Below are 19,940 nucleotides of genomic sequence, written 5' to 3' on the forward strand. Positions count from 1 at the left end.
TATACACTACCATTCAAAAGTTTGGAGTCAGTAGGAGAAATTAATACTTTTATTAGTCAGGAATGCATTAAATTGATCAAAAGTGCAAAAAGACATTTATAATGTTACAAAAGATTGTAAATGTTTCAAATAAAAAAAATAATGAAAAATAAAATGTTATGGTTTCCACAAAAATATGAAACACTTTTCAACATTGATAATCATAAATGTTTCTTGAGCAGCAAATCAGCATATTAGAATGATTTCTGAAGGATCATGTGACACTGAAGACTGGAGTAATGATGCTGAAAATTCAGCTTTGATCACAGGAATAAATTAGTTTAATATATATTCACATTTAAAAGGACTGTTCATATTTTTTACTGTATTTTTGGTCAGATAAATCCAGCCTCGGTGAGCAGACTTCAAAAACATAAAAAATATTACTGAGCCCAAACTTTTAGTGTTTATATATTAAAAAAAAATCTTCAAATTGTTGACTAACTGAACAAACCGAGAAAAATAGACAAATGACAGGAGACAGAAATTGATTTTGTTATAGAAAATTGATTTGTCTTGCAAGAACAATTGAGTGCAGCATATACTATAAATAAACAATCTGAACCAGACAAAACAAGTGAAAATATTCACAGAAATCTGACAGGAACTCAAACTCTCAGACATTAATAGACAGTTAAACAACTCAAGTGATTCGTGAAGATCAGAAATACAGCATTTGTGTGATAGTTTCATACAGCCTGAATTATAAAATGTTTCAGAATATGACAAAACTGACAATCTTTATCTTTACAGATTTTTATCGTTAAGTGAATGCTGACTGTATCTTACCGCTGATGTGCAGGACTTTCTGTGAATAATTGCTTTTGTTTGCTCAAGTCAGACATGCAAATGTAACGAACACTAGGTTAATTAGTAAAGGATGCCGGTAAGACCTTATGTCATGGATTAGTATGAATACATATTTAAAAATTAAGAGTAACATCCTGTCATTCATACAAAATAATTCTCATTGAACATTCTCCCAAACGTATGTCGACTTTTATCCCAAACAAAAACAAAAAAGCAGGTAAAATAATGAACAGGATTAATCAAACATTCACTATCAGAGGTGTCAGTTATATTTCCATTTCCTTTGAAATCTGCGACAAAGATACACTTATCAGTGCATTTGAATTGAAATTAGTTAGAGGATACATATTTACAATCAAAAGTGTTAGATTGATTAGACAAAAGCAACCAGATCTCGAGCTCATCAAACCGAAAAAAAAAAAGAAATTAGTCTAAATGCATAAATAACCATCAGAAATGCAATTACAGCAGCACAAATTAAAAAAAAAAAAAATCTGCTAACACTTTACAATAACGTTGTGTTAACTACATTAATTTAATGTATTTAATAATTTTAATTTCAGCTGTAAAGGTACACTATGTAACTTTTTTTTGTTCAAAACTAACAATTTAAAATTTAAATGAGTTAATACAGCAATCCTTCTTCCATAACGTGTTTTGTTCCTACCCTGATTCGCTACTGCAAGCCTATTATAAGTGTTTATATTTTTAGACCCATCGGGATGGTTTTGGTGGGAAATTACGTACATACGTCACTCGCCCGTGTGTCTCGTCATATCCGTACAGAGAGAAGTTGCCCCGCCTACTTTGACGTGTCTCTGGTGTGGGAGTGGCAGAGGTTAGTTATCAGAACGAGCGAGAAAGGTTGACATGGAGCCGCTAAATCTCCCGTTTTAAACAAATGGCGAACAGAGGAGAGTCTGTTAACGACAAGAGAACGCGACAAAGCTCGTTATAAAACCAGAATCAACACTGGCTTGGCTTTAGGAGATGAACTGAGGGATTTGGATTTAAAAGCGACGCGGAGATGATGGCGTTTTTATAACTCAACAGGTGAGTAAGGCGTTTTACTGAACAGATAAATTGCTGTATGTAGCTCTCTAAGAGTTTATTTCAAGGAAGTACCGTGTCTATTAATGGGTAAAGCTACAGTAACGTCTTTAGCTAATCAGCTTGATCATCATATTCATCCGCACAGTCACGCAGAGCCGAAGCACAACCAAAACAATGTTCTTCCACGAAATACATGCAGTTTTGTTTTTAACCGCTAGAGGGTTACACAGCGTACCTTTAACATTAGCGAATGCACTAGCTATGTTAATAAATGCTGTAAAATATTGTTAGTTCATGTTAGCTAATGCATTAACTATAAGATGAGGCGGTATTGTAAAGTGTTAGCGAACATATAATTCACATTCAGTTTAATCTGTCTCACAAAGAGCTTGAAATCATCCAGATGTTCCTCGTCAGATAAACACGGCTCTCAAACATACAAATCCAGTTCAGTCATATCTTTACCATAACCATTCAAACACCAGGTACCATCCAGTTACTGATACTCAAGTAAAACTGCCATAACTTAATCCAACAGTCAAATAATGAAAGGACAAAGATTCTGAAGTTTGTATTTACTGTAGTAATAATAATAATAATAGTTATGATGGTTAATACAGGTCATTTTAAGACTTCAAATCCAGTTCAGTCCAGAAGTTATACACCATTTTTCCTGCTGCAACGATTCAAATAAAAAAAACATACAAACATGAACAATCATCCAACGCTTCAAAATCGAATAAATAAAAAAGCACTTGGGTTTCAAGGTTCTGCATGTTTTTGTTTGGATCCAGCTGAATGTGCATTTGACCAGAATGATCAGAACTCAATCTGAAAATAAAGCTGCACCTAAAACACCATAAACGAGTAAAACGGCTTGCCTGAATGACCGTCATCATCACGAGGTCACCGACAGGAAATTACATCATCACTACTTATGATGACGGTGATTCTGACACGACGTGATCTCCCATTGAATCTCGTTGTGTTTGTTCCATTGGAACCAGTGAATGTCTCGGTCCGGCAGGAGAGACGTGAAACTAAAGACCAGCTGAAACCACTAAACCGACTGAGTCACATGACCACAGAAATACTGAGACACAGATGAATCTCAAAAAACTGGGCGAGATCATGTGACATTTCACCGTAAAATCAAAACCGTTCAGATGTTTTGCATTATTTTCATGACAATTAAACTCCTTTGTAAATCTCATTACGGTTTAAAAAAAAAATTATATTTAAATTCTGAAGTATTTATGAATTGTGGTAGTATGTTTTGTTGTACTCTCTTTAATTAATGCTAATAAAAATTAATATTAAAAAATAAAATAAATCAATCAGAAATTATTTGAATTACAAAAACAAAAAGTAAATTATTTTTTCAATTTCAATAATCATTTCTATAAATGCTATATTTTTATTAATTTAAGTACATTACTTTTTTAGAAATATTTATTAAATCATGGTATTTATTAATAACTAAGAATCAGAAATAATGAAAAATACAAAAACAAACTAATGTTTCTAAAAAATAATTAATTTAGTTTGTTTTTGTAATTCGCATTATTTCTAAAAATGCTATATTTTTATTTATTAAGTACATGACTTTTTTTTAGAAATATTTATTAAATCATGTTATTTCATTAATAAGAATCAGAAATAATGAAAAAAAAAAAAAAATGAAATAATAAAAAATAACAAAAAATAGATAAATAATATGTCAAATGAAAAACGTGAAACATAAAACGTTTAATTATATTTAAAAAAAAAAAAAAAGGTCACAAAGTAAAAATCTTAACTGTCCTAAAGTAATCTTAATTTTTCTTTTGATTTTGTGTGGAAATATGACCTAGACAAAATAAAATAAAACAAAAAACTGTGCGTTGGTTGATGTGAATAAATGAGTTCGTACGGTGTTCACGGGTCCGCAGTGAGCGGTGTGTGTGTGTGTGATCGGGGCCCTCGAGCGAGCGGCCCTCAGTATCTGTACATGTGGTACGTGCTGACCCATGAAGACGGGAACGCCCAGGCCGGGAATCTCTTCAGTAAGGACTCCAGCTGCTCCGTTCGCCGGTCCGGACCGGAGAAATAATGAGCGGAGATGGCCAGAGAGATCAAGCCCTCGTCAGGAGACGCGTCTGAGGACTTGGGCGGCTGAAGACGAGAAAAACACATGAACTCACACAATAAACGCTTCTGTGCTCCTCAGGTTAAACATGAGCTCAAACCCACCTGGATCTCAAACCAGAAGTTCCAGGCAGGAGCGTCGAGACCGTGAGAGTAAAATATAAAGTACTCTCCGCTGAGGTCGAACTGCGGCGTCCCGTCGCCGAATGACCAGCCGCTTAGAGACGCGCCGGCGTGAGGAAGCAGGTACAGAGACATGTGAGTCGGACCTAAGTGAGAACAGGAGACTGTGAACGTGGAGATTATTCATGATTATCAACACAGAGAGAGAGTTTGTGACTCTGAACTAAAGTCAAACACACTGACTCATCATTGAGTGATGCTGATCATTTCATTTTATTCTCTGAAACCAAGACAAATATAAATATACACACACACACACAAAAAAAAAAAAAAATAAATTAAAAGTCATTGTCATTTTTAAAAAAATAATTATGAACAAATAAACTTAACAAAATTTGTTATTTGTTTGTTATATATGCAAATGTTTGTCATAAAACTAGTTTAAAAAGTTTTTATTTGTAATTTTCAACTAAAAGCAGTTTTAATTATTAAAAACATTTGAAGAATAAGTTCAGTCATTTTAATTTTTGATAAATTTTTGAAGAATAAAGTTATCAACAGGCATTATTATATTCCATGAAAATCCAGCGAACTCATGCCCATCAGGTTCATGATAAAATGAGGCTGGAGTCTCACCTTTGACCTCAAAGGTCATTTTAACACTTCCCCATTCGGTCTCCTGTCTGGATAAGAGCTGGAACTCCAGCGGAGCTTCGGGAGAGACTTCAGGAGCCGGAAGATACCAGTTCTTCCTGAAACAACGAGAGGAAGACGTCACTTAGGCGGCTGAACTCGTACATCATCTGACCCTCCGTCTCCATTCACTCACTTGACCAGGAACTTGACCGGGAGGAACCATGGGAAGCCGCAGTAAGGCATTTGGTCCTGACAGCGCATGCGGATGCTGTCGTTGATCTGTGGGATATGTGGAGTGATGTGCTGCATGCCGGTGTAATCCAGACTGTTGATCCATAAGCCGGAGTCGGAGCTCTGCAGCGATCCGTCCAGCGCGTGGATCCTGCGTGTGGTGTGCTGAAAACATCTGAATGTGTTAGTTTTTATATTTTCTGTTTCATTTTAATTTTAGTTCAAGTTTTAGTACTTTTATTGTGTGTTTGTCATTTTGTTTTTAAATACGTCTATATCATTTTTATGGTAACACTTTACAATTAGGGTTCATTTGTTCACATTAGTTAACCAGAACTAAGAATGAGCAACACTTCTACAGCAGTTATTAATATTAATGTTAATCTCAGCATTTACTAATACATTATTACAATCAAAAGTTCTATTGCTCATTGTTAGTTCATGTTAGTTAATGCATAACTAATGTTAACTAATAACACCTTATTGTAAACCATTTTTATTATTTTTTTTTTCTTTGTTTTAGTTATTTTAGTGCATCATGTTAAACTAAATTATTGTTTTTTTCCTGCCTTGGCAACTAGTTGAAATAATTAAAATATATATAGAAAAACAAACTCAGTTCATGTTTATTTTATTCAAAGTAAGGACAGTAGTTTATGGTTTTAGTTTTAGTTCACTCTAATAACCCTGCTGTAAACACGGGTCAGTGACGGCGGTACCTGGACAAACACTCGTTTGGGTCGCGGGCTGGACGGGTCAGCAGAGTACGGGAAGAACAGACCACAGCAGACCAGAACAAACATCACTGTGAACACTGACCCCAGACCAGCCAAGATCCGCTTCGTACTGCGGGACAGATAGATGAAATGCATCTGGAGAGAGAGAGAGAGAGAGAGAGACAGAGAGGTGTGAGGAAACATATGGTGGAATAAGATGATTTAATCTCTGTTTTATTTTGAATTAGAATTTGAACATGAATTAGAATGTCTGAATTTAAAAGTTTTAAGTCAAATGTTTGAATTAGAATGTTTTGTTTTAGAATGTTTGATTTAGAATGTTTTGATATAGAATGTTTTCATTTAGAATGTTTGAATTAAAATGTTTTTTGTTTTAGAATGGTTTGATTTAGAATGTTGGAATTAGAAAGTTTGAATTTAGAATGTTTGAATTAGAATGTTTGAATTAGAATGTTTTGATTTAGAATGTTTAAATTAGAATGGTTTGATTTATAATGTTTGATTTAGAATGTTTGAATTAGATTTGAATTTGAATTTAAAAGTTTTAATGTAAATGTTTGAATTTGAATGTTCGAATTAGAATGTTTGATTTAGAATGTTTTGAATTAGAATGTTTTGATTTAGAATGTTTAAATTAGAATGTTTTGATTTAGAATGTTTTCATTTAAAATGTTTGAATTAGAATGTTTTGATTTAGAATGTTTAATTTTGAATGTTCTGAATTAGAATGTTTTGAATTATATTTTGATTTAGAATGTTTGAATTAGAAAGTCTGAAGTAGAATGTTTCAATTTAAAGGTCTGAACTTTTAATGTTTCAATTTAAATGTCTGAATTTGAATTTATGAGGTTTCAGTTAGTCTTGTATGACTCACAAAATAGGAAGATAGAATGACGGTTGCCAGGGTAACAATTGATGCCAGGATGACATCGGTTGGGATTTCGGTTCCGCTTCGGCCCAGGATGGGTGTAAAGATCTCAAAAACCACCCAGATGAGGAACATGATGTGGACATATGGCACGGTGAGACCCATCAGGTACAGGACGGAGTACTGCAGAGACGCACCTGCACACACACACACACACACACACACAACGGCCATGTGTCACTAGATCATGAGTGACCTCATTTAAACATCAGAGCCCTGATTCCTGCCCTTTGACCCCACCCTGAGCTAAACTGCTGGCCAGAGACCTGACAGCAAAATAAAAGTCCAGTTTTAATACAAATATAAAAAAATAATTTTGCTGCAATTGAAAGACTGTCATAAAATTATTTGTTTAGCACTTAAAATAGCAACAAAAAAATCATAATATATAATATCTTAAGCAACCATGACAGCTGTACAAAAAATAAATACACCAAATAAGCTTCATCTCAGAGGTTTTACTGGAGTTTGAGTGACAGTAAAGCGCTGCGGAGTGAATGAATCGGGTGTGTGTGGCGTGACCTCTGACCTCTGGCTCTGAAGTGTTTTCTGAGCAGCAGTTTGCTGGCGAGCGGAAACACCACCATCATCATGGGCACGTACGCTGAACACAAGCCGCGCTGAGTGAGGAAGAGCAGCACACAACACCACAACAGCAGACTGACGTCGAAGAAGAGCTCGGCCAGATCCACGCGACTCACGCTCTGTACACACACACAAAACATCCAAACATACTTCCTTACTAAACATACTGTGACATCAGATCAGGATCATTACTTTAATAACCATACTTACCATATTCATAGTTATTGTTTATAGACACTGATGTTCAGTGATGCAATTCATATATATATATACATATTTACATGCTGTAATGCTGTAGCTGGTCACAATTTCTTATACTGGTGATGGTATTGTTTGTTAATATTTGAGAAATGTATAATGAGAAACAGGTTAAAATGTAGCAAAATATGAAAAGAAAAAAATATAAACAAAAGGTTTTTAAACTCAGGAAAAGTTTATTATTAAAATCTAACTTATTTAACTAACTCAGGCCTCTCTCATTTTTAATGAATATTTTACTGAAATTGAAAAAAGTCCCAGATAAATATCATCCATTAAAATATAACTCAAACATACTGGAGGAGCATAAATAAGGAGCCGCAAACTAGTGAAAGTAAAAAAGGTGAAAATCATTTTAAATGATTACAAATTAATTTTAAAAAGCACAAATATTCCAGTCTCTTAATTAATATGAGCTCATAGAAACTGCAAATAAGCACTGTGTTTATTTACTTTGTGAATGAATCTGGACTTAAAAAGATGTTTTGTGGGAATATGATTCATTATAAAACAAGTAGAGCTGCTCAGATGTGCAGGAGGAATCCAGTGTTTTTCATATAAAACACTTTGAACACAAACACTGGACAATGTGTGACGTCTCGCTCACACACACCGACTGTGTCTCAGCCAATCAGAGCGCAGCAGGAGTCTGACGTCAGCGGAGAATCAACTAGAGCAGGTATTTCTGTTCAGCTGAATCAGCCATTCACAACAAGCTGTTTAAACGGCCTAAAAAAGCTTAAGTTTCTTCAAATGAAACGGTGACCAGTTACAGCATCTTAAATGCACATTTCTCCTCTACATTCACACAGATTTAAACCTAGAAACTAGATGAATGAAAAACATTGTTAATTAGACACAGCTGTGAACTCTGGGTAACCGCGTCTGATGAATTAGTCATTAGTCATTAGACACGTCGTCGGTGACATTCATATAAGCCAGTCGTGTGTGACGTTAACGTCAGCTGATTATATGAACACAATGGAAACGGGTGACGAGGTCAAACACAAACCCATAAGAAAACCTGTAACTTCATGTGACTCGAGGCACAACAACTGGGCACTCAGTAACTAGTCCTTACTGGCATTTCAAAGACGCTGTGCAAACATGTAAAACGTCCTCAGTGTGCTCCGGTTTACATCAGTTCACCTGGAAACAAACTCACTTTAACAAGATCTCAGATGCTATAAAGACACTAGTCACTGCTCAGCTGAACTGGCTTTAACTGATTCATAATATTAGTCAGCATACCAGTTATGACTTATCAGTGACTTATTAAAAATGTATTTTATAAATCAATTATTTAATTAAATAAATATATAATTTTAAAATTTATTTAAATAATGCTACTGATCTGGCACGAAAAAAAATAAGTAAATAAATAAAGTATTATTTGTACATATTTAAATAATGTCAATTATTTGACCTTAAAAAATTCATTAAATATAATATTATTATAATAATTATTATTTATTTAAATAATGCTACTGATTTGACATGTAAACAAATAAATAAATATTTTTTATTTAATACTACTGATGTGACATTTTAAAAAAACATAAGTAAATAAATAAAGTATTATTTTTATTTATTTAAATAATACTACTGATTTGACATTTAAAATAAATTAATATTTTTCAGTTATTTAAATAATAGTACTGATTTGACATTTAAAAAAACATAAATAAATCAATATTTTTATTTATTTAAATAATACTACAGATTTGATATTTTAAAAAACACATGAACAGATAAATAAATATTTATTTATTTAAATAATACTACTGATTTTACATTTAAATAAATAAATGAATATATTATTGTTATTATTTATTTAAATAATATATTTCTTAATTCTACTGATTTGGACTTAATAAATAAATGTTATTTTAATAATGCTACTGATTCTGCATAAAATATATATATATTTGTTTAAGTAATGCTACTGCTTAGGCATAAAATGGTGTGTTTAAATTTACATTCACCAGGAAAGAGTCAATGAAGTGTGTCAACAGATCTGTGACTTTAATTTGGGGTAAAACAGCTGAAATCATAGAACAGTGTTTCTGCCGTCATGATGGCAGATGAACTCATGTGTCAGTAGTGTGTGTTTTGTCCCATGACTCACCCTGTAGTACAGGTTCTTGGCCAGCGTGTGGATCAGCAGGATCTTGCCGGCGGCGACGGATCCGTACAGACAGACGGCGGCGTAAAAGTGAGTGTACCAGAACATGGAGCGACCCGTCAGCGTGACAAGCAAAGCCACGATCAGAACCGTCAGAAGAGTCACGAACCAGCTCAGGACCACCAAACACGCCGCACACGCCAGATCACGTGTGTACCGGCCGCCTGCAAACAGCAGCTGACGCGTCAAAACACACGTGTCACAGACCAGCCATCAGTGCTTTCTACAGTCTACAATCAAATATAGCAATATGACGCTGATGACATCAGTTATTCATATTATTCATATCTTCTTTACTCACAAAGAGATGATGCCTGTTTGTACTTGTAGCATTCGACACAGAACTGAACAGATTCATAATATTAAACAGCATATCAGTGTTCAGCGATAACATGATTATTAAAAATGAATTTTATAAATAAATTAATTCGATTTTTTTTATTTAAATAATGCTACTGAATTGACATTAAAATAAATAAATAACTACACGGATAAATAACTGATAAATAAATAAATAAATAATATTTTTATTTTAAAAATGCTACTGATTTATTTGAATACTGCTACTGATTTGCCATTAAAATAAATAAATAAATAATATTTTTATTTAAATAATTAAATTAAAATAAATAAATAGAAAAATGAAAAATAAATTACATTTTTTTTCTAACTAAACATAATTTAGTTAAATAAGGCTACTGATTTGCCATTAAAATAAATTAATTCTATTTTTATTTAAATAATCCTATTGACTTGGCGGTAAAATAAATACATAAACATACATAAACAAATAAATAAATAAATAAGATAAATAAATAATATTTTATTTAAATAATGCTACTTATTTGACATCAAAATGAATAAATTATTTTATTTAGTTATAAATAACACATTTTTAATTTTTGTTTTTTTTAATCTAAATAATGCTATAATTTGGCTTTTAAATTAATTAATTTTATTTACTTATATTTTTTAAAATAATGCTGCCATTAAAAATAAATGAACAAATAATTCATTTTTAATTTTTATGTTTTTTATTTAAATAATATAATTTGGCGCTTGAATAAATAAATTAATGATTTTTATTTATTTGTTTATATATTTAAATAATGCTGTTACATGATGTCAAAACAAACAAACAAACAAACAAATAACAACATATCAGTAGCAAAGACTATTTTCTTGGCAAACTCATAATAGAAATTAAAATAATCATAAAAACAGAAACTTCAATAAACAGACAATACTTTAGCAATATTTTTTCAAAGTATAATATCTACAATAAAATATAATGAAAAACAATTTAATAAATATAAATGAAGATTATAAATATTATAAAAATAAAGCAATTATATAAGCCTTCTAATATTTGATAAAAAAAATATATATATAAAAAAATTGAGAGTTCTTTTTAAAAATGCCCATTAATAAAATTCCTGAATAAAACCATTCAGTGCTAACATGAAAATAAACAAACACAACTAGTTACAGACCAATATCTGGTCATACACGTACCCACATTGCTGGTCAACATGCATTTCTTGCCCAGGTAGATCGCCGTGGCGACGGCTGCCATGTAGTTGATGATGGTGCCGACGCGAGCGGGATACGCCACCACCGTAACTCCCAGCAGGTCGAAGAACACCATGTTACCATGGCGATACTGCGAGGAATCTGCCAGCTCATCTGACATCACCAGGTGTTTGAGTACAGACAGGATGTTGTCACCTGGTGACAGAGATAAACAGGAAGTCCATCATTCTCAAAGCAATTGATACATATACATTATCTGTTTGTCTGTCTATATAAACACAACCTGTCCTTATGATTCTCAAACACACAGTGCTGTTGTTCTACTGCAGGTGTTTTAAACTTTAAACCTTTACAGTCTGTTAAATATTAGTCGACATAGCAGAACGACTGTTGACACACATTAAACTCATGTATTAGAGCAGCAGTGACGTCTGATCCACCGCTGAACTTACACAGAAAATAATACACTATTACAAAACACACAGCACTGGCTCTACATTCTGATTGGATGAGCCAGGTTTAAAAGAAGTTATGTAAACAAACATATGACGCACATCAGCTGAATTCTGCAGTATATTAATGTGACACGTTCTGTTTGCTTATTGGTCATATTCTGCCTATGGCTATTTTGATTATTTTTATTAATAAATTTAATTACTTACTGAATATCCGCATCTTTCATCATATTGCTGCAGTTTTATAAAAGCAATACAACAGTCAAAGAAAACCATCACGGTACAGAGCAAGAGACCAGATTTAACAAACACACACACACACACACACAGCAGTAACATCTAAAAAACACATATGAAACTATTTAATAACCGACATCAATAACTTTTGCATAAGTTTAGAGATTATGGGTCAGATTTACTAACAGCTTACACCAGTGCAAACCCTCTTTTGGCATTAAAAAACGACCGTCAGGATTTACTAAAGACACGCTGTGAAAAATTTGCTCTGAAAAGGCATGGACAGGGTTATATTTGCGTCTGACCTTATTACACATGGATTTGCATATTTATGGGAGTATTTAAATTAATCATACATCATACATATTTAATTTAATCATACAAGGTCTAGTCAATTTACTGGTATTTGCGCCATTATTTACCGTGCAAAAAAAGCACGTCTTGAACCAGACGCTAAATTGCTCTTGGTAGATTGTGTTGGTTATTATGGAAATGATCCAGCTGCGTCTATTGTTTAATTTGGGCATCATCAGTAGATCACGTGCAAAACTTTCCACTCCCATCTGTGGTTTTTTTTTTCTTTTAGAATTGTGCTTTCACGCTAATTTGTCCTGTTTAGTAAATCTGGCCCTAGATCTCCAAAATCTTTACAGTGTGTTTGTGATGGTAAGAAATGGCAAAGCACCTAAACAGGTGTCGCACTTTACCATCTTACAGGGGACCAAAGGCATTTTGTTTAACAAAAATCACTATTCACTATTCAAAACTTTCCACTCCTATCAGCACATTTTTAGAATTGCGCTCACGCTAATTTGCCCTGTTTAGTAAATCTGGCCCTTTATCTTTTATTTCTATTCATAAAGATCCGTCTTTTATTACATCTGTCTGACTGCTGATCTGGTCAAAATTCTGTGTGAGACAGCTTATCTGAGCAATAACACACACAGTGAGTGACGTGTGTGAGTGTGTTTGTGTCTGTGTGAGTGAGTGTGTGTGTGCATGAAAGTGTGTGTGTCTGTGTGTAATGAGAGTGATGCAGCTCGTCTCAGGTCTTATTTTCTCTCACTCAGCATCTAGAGCGTCTTGAACAGAACAGCAGCTGAGAACTTCACTCTTACTCTCTCTGAAGCAGATGTTTTGTTTCCTAACGTCTTCATATGAGCCTGTAGATCAGGAATCATGCGCTCACCTGCTCTCTGGATGGAGTCAGTGTGGATTCGCTCCGGAGTGTCATATTTAGTGTGATAGATGAAACCGTTCTCAATGAACGCAAGATCAATTCCTGCAGAATGACACAGAAGATTTGCTCTTAAAAAAGTCTTTAACATGATGTGAATCTGACAGTCTCAGAAAATACTCCTGATTTTCTCATTGCCATTATCTTTTTATATTTTCTCATTGCCATTGCCATTATCTTTTTATATCTTTTTATATCTTTCAATATGTCACAAATACATGTTTTTACTGTAAATTTAAGTTTAATCTGTAAAACTTGTTAATACTGTATTGTTGTATGGTAAATTTTTTTTTTACCATAAATTTCACAGATGTTTTACAGTGTGTATCCCATACCAGGAATATTCCCGAAGTCCCTGTAGATGCGGAAGTCTGTGTCTGAGGGAATGACTCCACTCTGGAAAACCTCCTGACCGACCACTGAGGCGAACGGGTGGACCGCAGCTTGGACGTATGCCTGGACAAGCCACGGGTTCTCTGGACCTGAGACACACACACACGTTAAGCCAGCTTGGGAATTTCCGGTGAACTGTTAGCTGTCATTCTGTACTCACTGTACATCAACACAAAACCATCAATGGTTGACTTTTTAAGGTTGTATTCATATTTGAATCCAGCTATCACACTTGCCTAATCTGCCAATAAACCAGTTTTATTGTTTGCAATAAAGACGAAGCTAATGGGAACGTTTGAATAAGAAAGGCAGTGTCTGTAATTAGACACGCACGCAACATTTTTCCAGCACTTCAAATGTTATTTTTAATGTGATGACCAAAAACATTATTTGTTCATCCTTCTGAGATTGTTCCCATTTGTAAACCCAAACGTTTCAAGATGTAGGAAATCCAACATTTGACAGAAAACCATTTTATTTGAAAATAAGACATTAATTGCCACTATAACCATCAGATGGCGCCAGAGGACCATTTAATTGCGCATATATTAGCTTCGCTTGTGAATAAATATCAAACATTTTAAAAATCACTAGGTTTAAAAATAGATTTTGTCAAGGTGAAGTATGAAGTACTCAAAATCCCATGAAAAACAATAACTTTTCTTGTGAATGAATTACACAGAAAGTGAGCACCGCGCTCTCTCTTTATAATCACAGAAGCAGTCAGTCAGTGCAGTGCATGCTCAATGATTTCAGCACACTTGTGAAAACTCACATTTTATTCAATGAATCTAACTAAAGTGTACAATAAATCTTTAATTTAGAATGTGTTGATGCTTTTTTTCCACACGAAAGTGTGAAAACTGATGGTCAAATTAAATTTTGCTGAGAAGGAACACTGAGGGACGCGTCTTTTTTAAATGTTGTTTTACGTTTGAATAACTAAATTAAAGCTAGGCCTGACTATTTAAGTGACTATATTCTGATTATAACCTAAGTATTACACTATTGATGCTGTTAAAGCTACCTCAGGACATTGAAGATATTGACACTCCAACAAGTGACATTTTACCAGAAGTTTTCCAGCTGGCTAATATTACTGCCGGAGTTCTCATTCCTGATTTACTGGATAAGGATAAAAGATGAGGATTAAAAAAAAAAAAAATATATATATATATATATATATATATATTATATATATATAATATATATATTTTATATATATATATATATATATATATATATATATATATATTTTTTTTTTTTTTTTTTTTTTTTTTTTACTTGCAATTTCTACCAGATAAAATATTTTAGAGGTTGAAAAATTTATATTCATTATAAAATGCCCATGACGGTTTAAGATTTTATTGATTTCCTTTTCCAGGTCTAGAAATCACACTTTTAACACTAGTCTTCATCATTTATCCTAGTTTTTCAATACCATGTGAATCCTGGGGTGAATTAAAATAAGAAATATCTTGATTTTTAGTTGGTGTTAGCTGACTGTCATGCCTCTTTTGTCTTCTCTAGGCCGTCTGGTTGAGAACCTCTGGTTTAGAGCGACACGAGTGTCAGTAAATGATGACAGAAGATGGTGAATCTCTTTAACTCTGGCACTTGTTCTGCCTAGCAACAGTGCAGATTTCTTCTGCTGCAGGTGTTCAGCTCTGATTCACACAGGTGTAATGAGTGTTTACCTGTCTGAAACACCACCTCTTTCCCTCCCACTCCTGCCGCCTCCAGGTTCACAAACGCTCGCACCTGCTGAGCCCAGGGATGCTGGGTAATGAAGCCGTGACTCGCCTGAGAGAGAGACAGTAAACACACAGCGAGACCAAGAATGATGAAAGCAATATGAGCGATTCAGAAAATCACATGCTCAGTGAGGTCAAAGGACAGCCGTATCGTGACCTCTCACCTGCAGGATGTTCTCCTCTGCCCCGTTGAACAGGAAGATGACGCCATGTTTAAGCGGTGTGGAGAGATTCGCCAGAGAATGTAAAACCTCGAGCATCACCGAGCAGCTGACAGCGTCATCACTGGCTCCTGAAACACACACACACACACACACACACACACACACACACACACACACACGGTATTAATCACACAATACCTGCAGTTATTACTGACACACTAGACTAAAGCATGCACACAAACATAATCAAATAAAATCATTAAAATCAGAGGGATTTGACATCAATTCAAACATGACAGAACTACAACACTGTTGTGAAACTCAAACAGAATCACACACTAACTCAAACCACAACTGCCTTTTAAACACTCATGCATATGCATGTTTTGCATGCAGGCGTCAGCAAATCTTCTGACCAGATCACTGAGGCTCACACACACACACACACACACACACACACACACACACATCAACGTTGCCTCTGTTCACTTTCACTTCCTGGTTTTCTAAAGATAAGGATTTTACAACACAGATCACAACAGAGTATAATAGGAAATAATGCACTATATGCATAAAAAATGCAAATAACGTAACACGCCCATCCATATATACCCAACATTAGACACAAACATAGTGAAAAATGAGAAAGACATGAGATCTGATGCAAAGATCACTGACACCAAACACACCGAAACCTTAAACTGTTCGATCTGTTCCCTGCCACTCCAAACAGCAAACAAAACTGAGACAAAGGGCACGAATGAAGAAATGTGGAACATTCCCTGTTTATGACATCATGCCAAAATATTTTTGAGCCAAAACACAGCCTGTTTTTAGATTCCCAAACACAAATGAGATCTTTAACATCAGTTATTTGTCCCAGACAGCAGGAGATTAAACAGAGAGCAAATGACTGAAGTCTACTCAGATGTTCCTCCTAAGAAAGACTCTAATAATGTCACATGTGTCTCCTCTAGAGGTTCAGAAGAGTGTCTCAAACTGCTCAGATTTGCTCAAATCTGCAATAAAAACTCAATCAATGATCTCACTGGATGATGACGAGAGACTCATTTAAAACTTTATTTTCCTACTTAAGAGAAACATCCGAGACAAATATAACGTAATGTGATTCTCAATTATGTCTCATTTAAGTCTCAGAAGTTATGAAAGTGCAACTTCTGAGCAATAACATGCCTATTATGCCTCTTTCACAAGATGTAATATAAGTCTCTGGTGTCCCCAGAATGTGTCTGTGAAGTTTCAGCTCAAAATACCCCACAGATCATTTATTATAGCTTGTCAAATTTGCCCCTATTTGGGTGTGAGCAAAAACACGCTGTTTTTGTGTGTGTCCCTTTAAATGCAAATGAGCTGCTGCTCCCGGCCCCCTTTCCAGAAGAGGGCGGAGCTTTAACAGCTCACGCTTCGGTTGCTCAACAACAACAAAGCTGGAGAATCTCACGCAGCCAAAATGAGGATTGTCAGTAACGGCGTTCAGCCTTACATTGTTCAAACCGGAGTCGACACTGATGGAGAGACTCAGGAAGAAGTTACAACTTTTAGAATGAAACTGGACATTTCTGAACCGTTAGTGGATAAATTTATGTAGTTGCTGTGGTGTTGATTCAACTCATCGACTAGCATGTGCCGTCATGTTAATCTTTTGTGTTGAATTGACCCTCGTTTGTGAAGCAGTCCGGCGTAAAATGACGACATGGTAACAACACTCTACTACAACAACTCTTTCTCTTCTCTAAAGCAGCCCAACATGGCCTCACCCCCTTTGTTGTGTTCTCGGGGGTGGGGTTTATGTAAATTGTAGGGTTTGTGATGTCACTAACCCGGGAAGAAGCTTGTTGTAGTCCCTACCAGCCTTTCGTTGTTGTCCTAACACAACAAATATCTCCCTTGCATTGAACTTTGAGCATCATAACTTTGCAGATGTTGTTTATGCTCAAAAGGCAACATTACACACTAACTGAAGTTAAAAAAGTGAAATCATAGTCAACCACCCCTTTAATACAATTGTATCAAAGTTGAAACTTAAATGAGACGTAACTGATATCTCCATTAATTCTCACAAACTCTGAAAGAGGAATTAAGGAAGAAGCATAAATTCATTAAAGCATATAAATTCAACAATGTCTCCTGCAGGTTCATTTGCAAAATGTTGATTAGGTGTTGTAGAAACGTACCCGGGCTGTTGGCCACCGAATCGAAGTGGCAGTTTGCGAGCATGAAGTGCTGCGCGCTGGTCTTCGGCTCTAGTTTGACAGCGATGTTGGTCACACGGTCGTAGTAGCTGGTGAAGCCACCGAGGAAGTCGATGCTGAAGGAGCCGGTGGGCCGCTGGACGTCCACCGTGATAGAGTGAGGTCCAGTTTTGGTCACAGACCGGATCTGCTCGATCTGATCCAGCAGGTAGTTGACCGTGGTGATCTCGTTCTCTGGGCTCCCGACGGTCCGCGGTCCGACACTGGTGATCCGCTCCAAATGCTTCCTGATGCACATCATAACACAACTTTACACATGTACATGGATGAATCATTCACAATAAGATCAATAACATTTAAAGGTGCAATATGTAAAAAATTTGTCCACTAGAGGTCGCTAGAGGCCTATTCAAAACAAAGGCGTAGCTTGATGACACCAAGTTCGAGCACGGAATCTTGGGACATGTGGTCTTCTCCTCAACGGACGGTGCAAAAGAATAGGGACAGGACTCGGGAAGAAATCATGTTCATGGATGCGATTATTAACGTTATTGTAGTATGAAGCAGAGCAGGGCCGAGTGTTGTGGGAGCTGAACGAGGCCGCTGGAGCAATTGCAAAACACACGCCTCACGAGCAGCAAAACTTTTATTTTGCCACAGTCGCCGGCGCTGCTTCCGCTTTTCCGGTCACGAGTATGAGGTAACACAGCTCTGTTTATCATATTAGATACATTTGAGTGTGTTGAAAATTATGTTATAACGTTACTCTGTGTGTTCGCTCGGCGGCTGCTGTGAGACACTTGCAGTAAGATAGATCGATTTTAGAATATCATATAAAATACTGGATGGCTTGTGTTGATAAATGGCATGCAATTCATTTTAAAACGTATTGTATGAAGGAGAAAATTCTGTATAACTGTTACTAAAAATAAAGCTGCATCTGATTATGCTATGTTAGCTACTTGACAAAATATTGTTTTTCTCTGAGGCATGGTAAAGCATGGTACTTGCTATTTAGATTTAAAAAATAAGACTAAATGTGTTGAGCTATATAACAACAATTAGTTTTCTGTCTATATCAAAACAGTTGTTGCCTTGTCTATTAAAAAGAGTAATATATTAAAGCGTCTTTGGTGTTTCCATGGTTTCTACAAAATAAAACCGGAAACCGAGTCAGACCGAGGGTTAACGCGGGTATGACGCAATTGACAGGCGACTCCTCACACGTCCCGGAGACTCGGTTAAAATTGCAATTTTCTCACGATTTATAAATAGTTGGAAACATTTGGGATATTGTAAGTACTCAAGTGAACAAAATATATAACACTGGCCTAGTGGTTTTTGGATATTTTACTGCAAAAATATTACATACTGCACCTTTAAATTTAATTCAATGCCAACTTTGAACATCATTAGCCAAAGATATTTACAGTATGATGTATAGAAATAATACTGAAAATATTATTTTTTATTTTCCCCTGGTTAGTAAAAACCCAACAGACAGATATCAGTGATGTGTTATCAAACTAAATTTACCATGGTTAAACAAACATACCAGAATTACTAGTTACTGTTGTCAGTAAATTGTATTTACCACCACTGTCATCCAAAAAAAAAACAGTAGGCTAGTAGTACCAGTAACCAAAGTAACAATAACAGTAGTAACTACAGTTGATGTAAACTTTGCATGGGATTGACTATTCTGTGTCCAATTATTACAGCGTATAAATATTTTTGATCAATTATTAATTCTATAACGCTATTTAAAGATTTTTTGGAGTCTATCACACAATAAACAAGCTATACAAAATAAAATACCATGGTATTTTTTACCATGGATCATGGCATTTGGGTTTTTACCATATTCAGTGAAGGTGCTCGTAAATACTAGTGAGTCTGTACCACAGCAGCCCGTGCGGGTCTCACCTGGCCCGGACGGAGTTGAACTGTCCGCTGCTGCTGATGATGAGCTGCTGGACTGAGATCAGAACCAGAACCCACAGCAGACACACGAACCCGAGCAGCAGAATCAAAGCGGAACTCTCGCCCAGCAGCTGCGTGCTCACTTCCGGTTTGTGTTTGCGGCTCTGGAACCCATTCAGCGCGGCCGCCTCATCGCGACTGTCCGGCTGCTTCTGTTGGTTCTGCTGGGCTCTGATTCTGCGGACTGCAGAGTCTCTCTCCATCGTTGTTGCTGCTGCTGCTGTCAGCGCAAACGGAAGCGGCGGAGGGACAAACTTCA

The 19,940-nt window shown here is 35.4% G+C and overlaps 1 protein-coding gene across 1 annotated transcript; it reads right to left on the reverse strand.

Annotated features, from left to right (window-relative positions):
* Positions 1-31: 31 nt before the first annotated feature.
* Positions 32-19,940, reverse strand: LOC127503251 (endoplasmic reticulum metallopeptidase 1). The gene is made up of 15 exons (XM_051876820.1): positions 19,625-19,940; positions 17,681-17,985; positions 15,486-15,613; positions 15,265-15,370; positions 13,510-13,656; positions 13,127-13,219; positions 11,228-11,440; positions 9,656-9,876; positions 7,214-7,388; positions 6,631-6,821; positions 5,739-5,891; positions 4,982-5,184; positions 4,789-4,904; positions 4,135-4,298; positions 32-4,056 (listed from the first exon to the last, which is right to left on the reverse strand). The coding sequence occupies exons 1-15, from the start codon at positions 19,882-19,884 to the stop codon at positions 3,880-3,882; spliced, it is 2,652 nt and encodes an 883-aa protein (XP_051732780.1). The 5' UTR covers positions 19,885-19,940; the 3' UTR covers positions 32-3,879.

This window comes from Ctenopharyngodon idella, chromosome 21 (genome assembly GCF_019924925.1).
Source record: "Ctenopharyngodon idella isolate HZGC_01 chromosome 21, HZGC01, whole genome shotgun sequence".
Classification (NCBI taxonomy): Eukaryota; Metazoa; Chordata; class Actinopteri; order Cypriniformes; family Xenocyprididae; genus Ctenopharyngodon; species Ctenopharyngodon idella.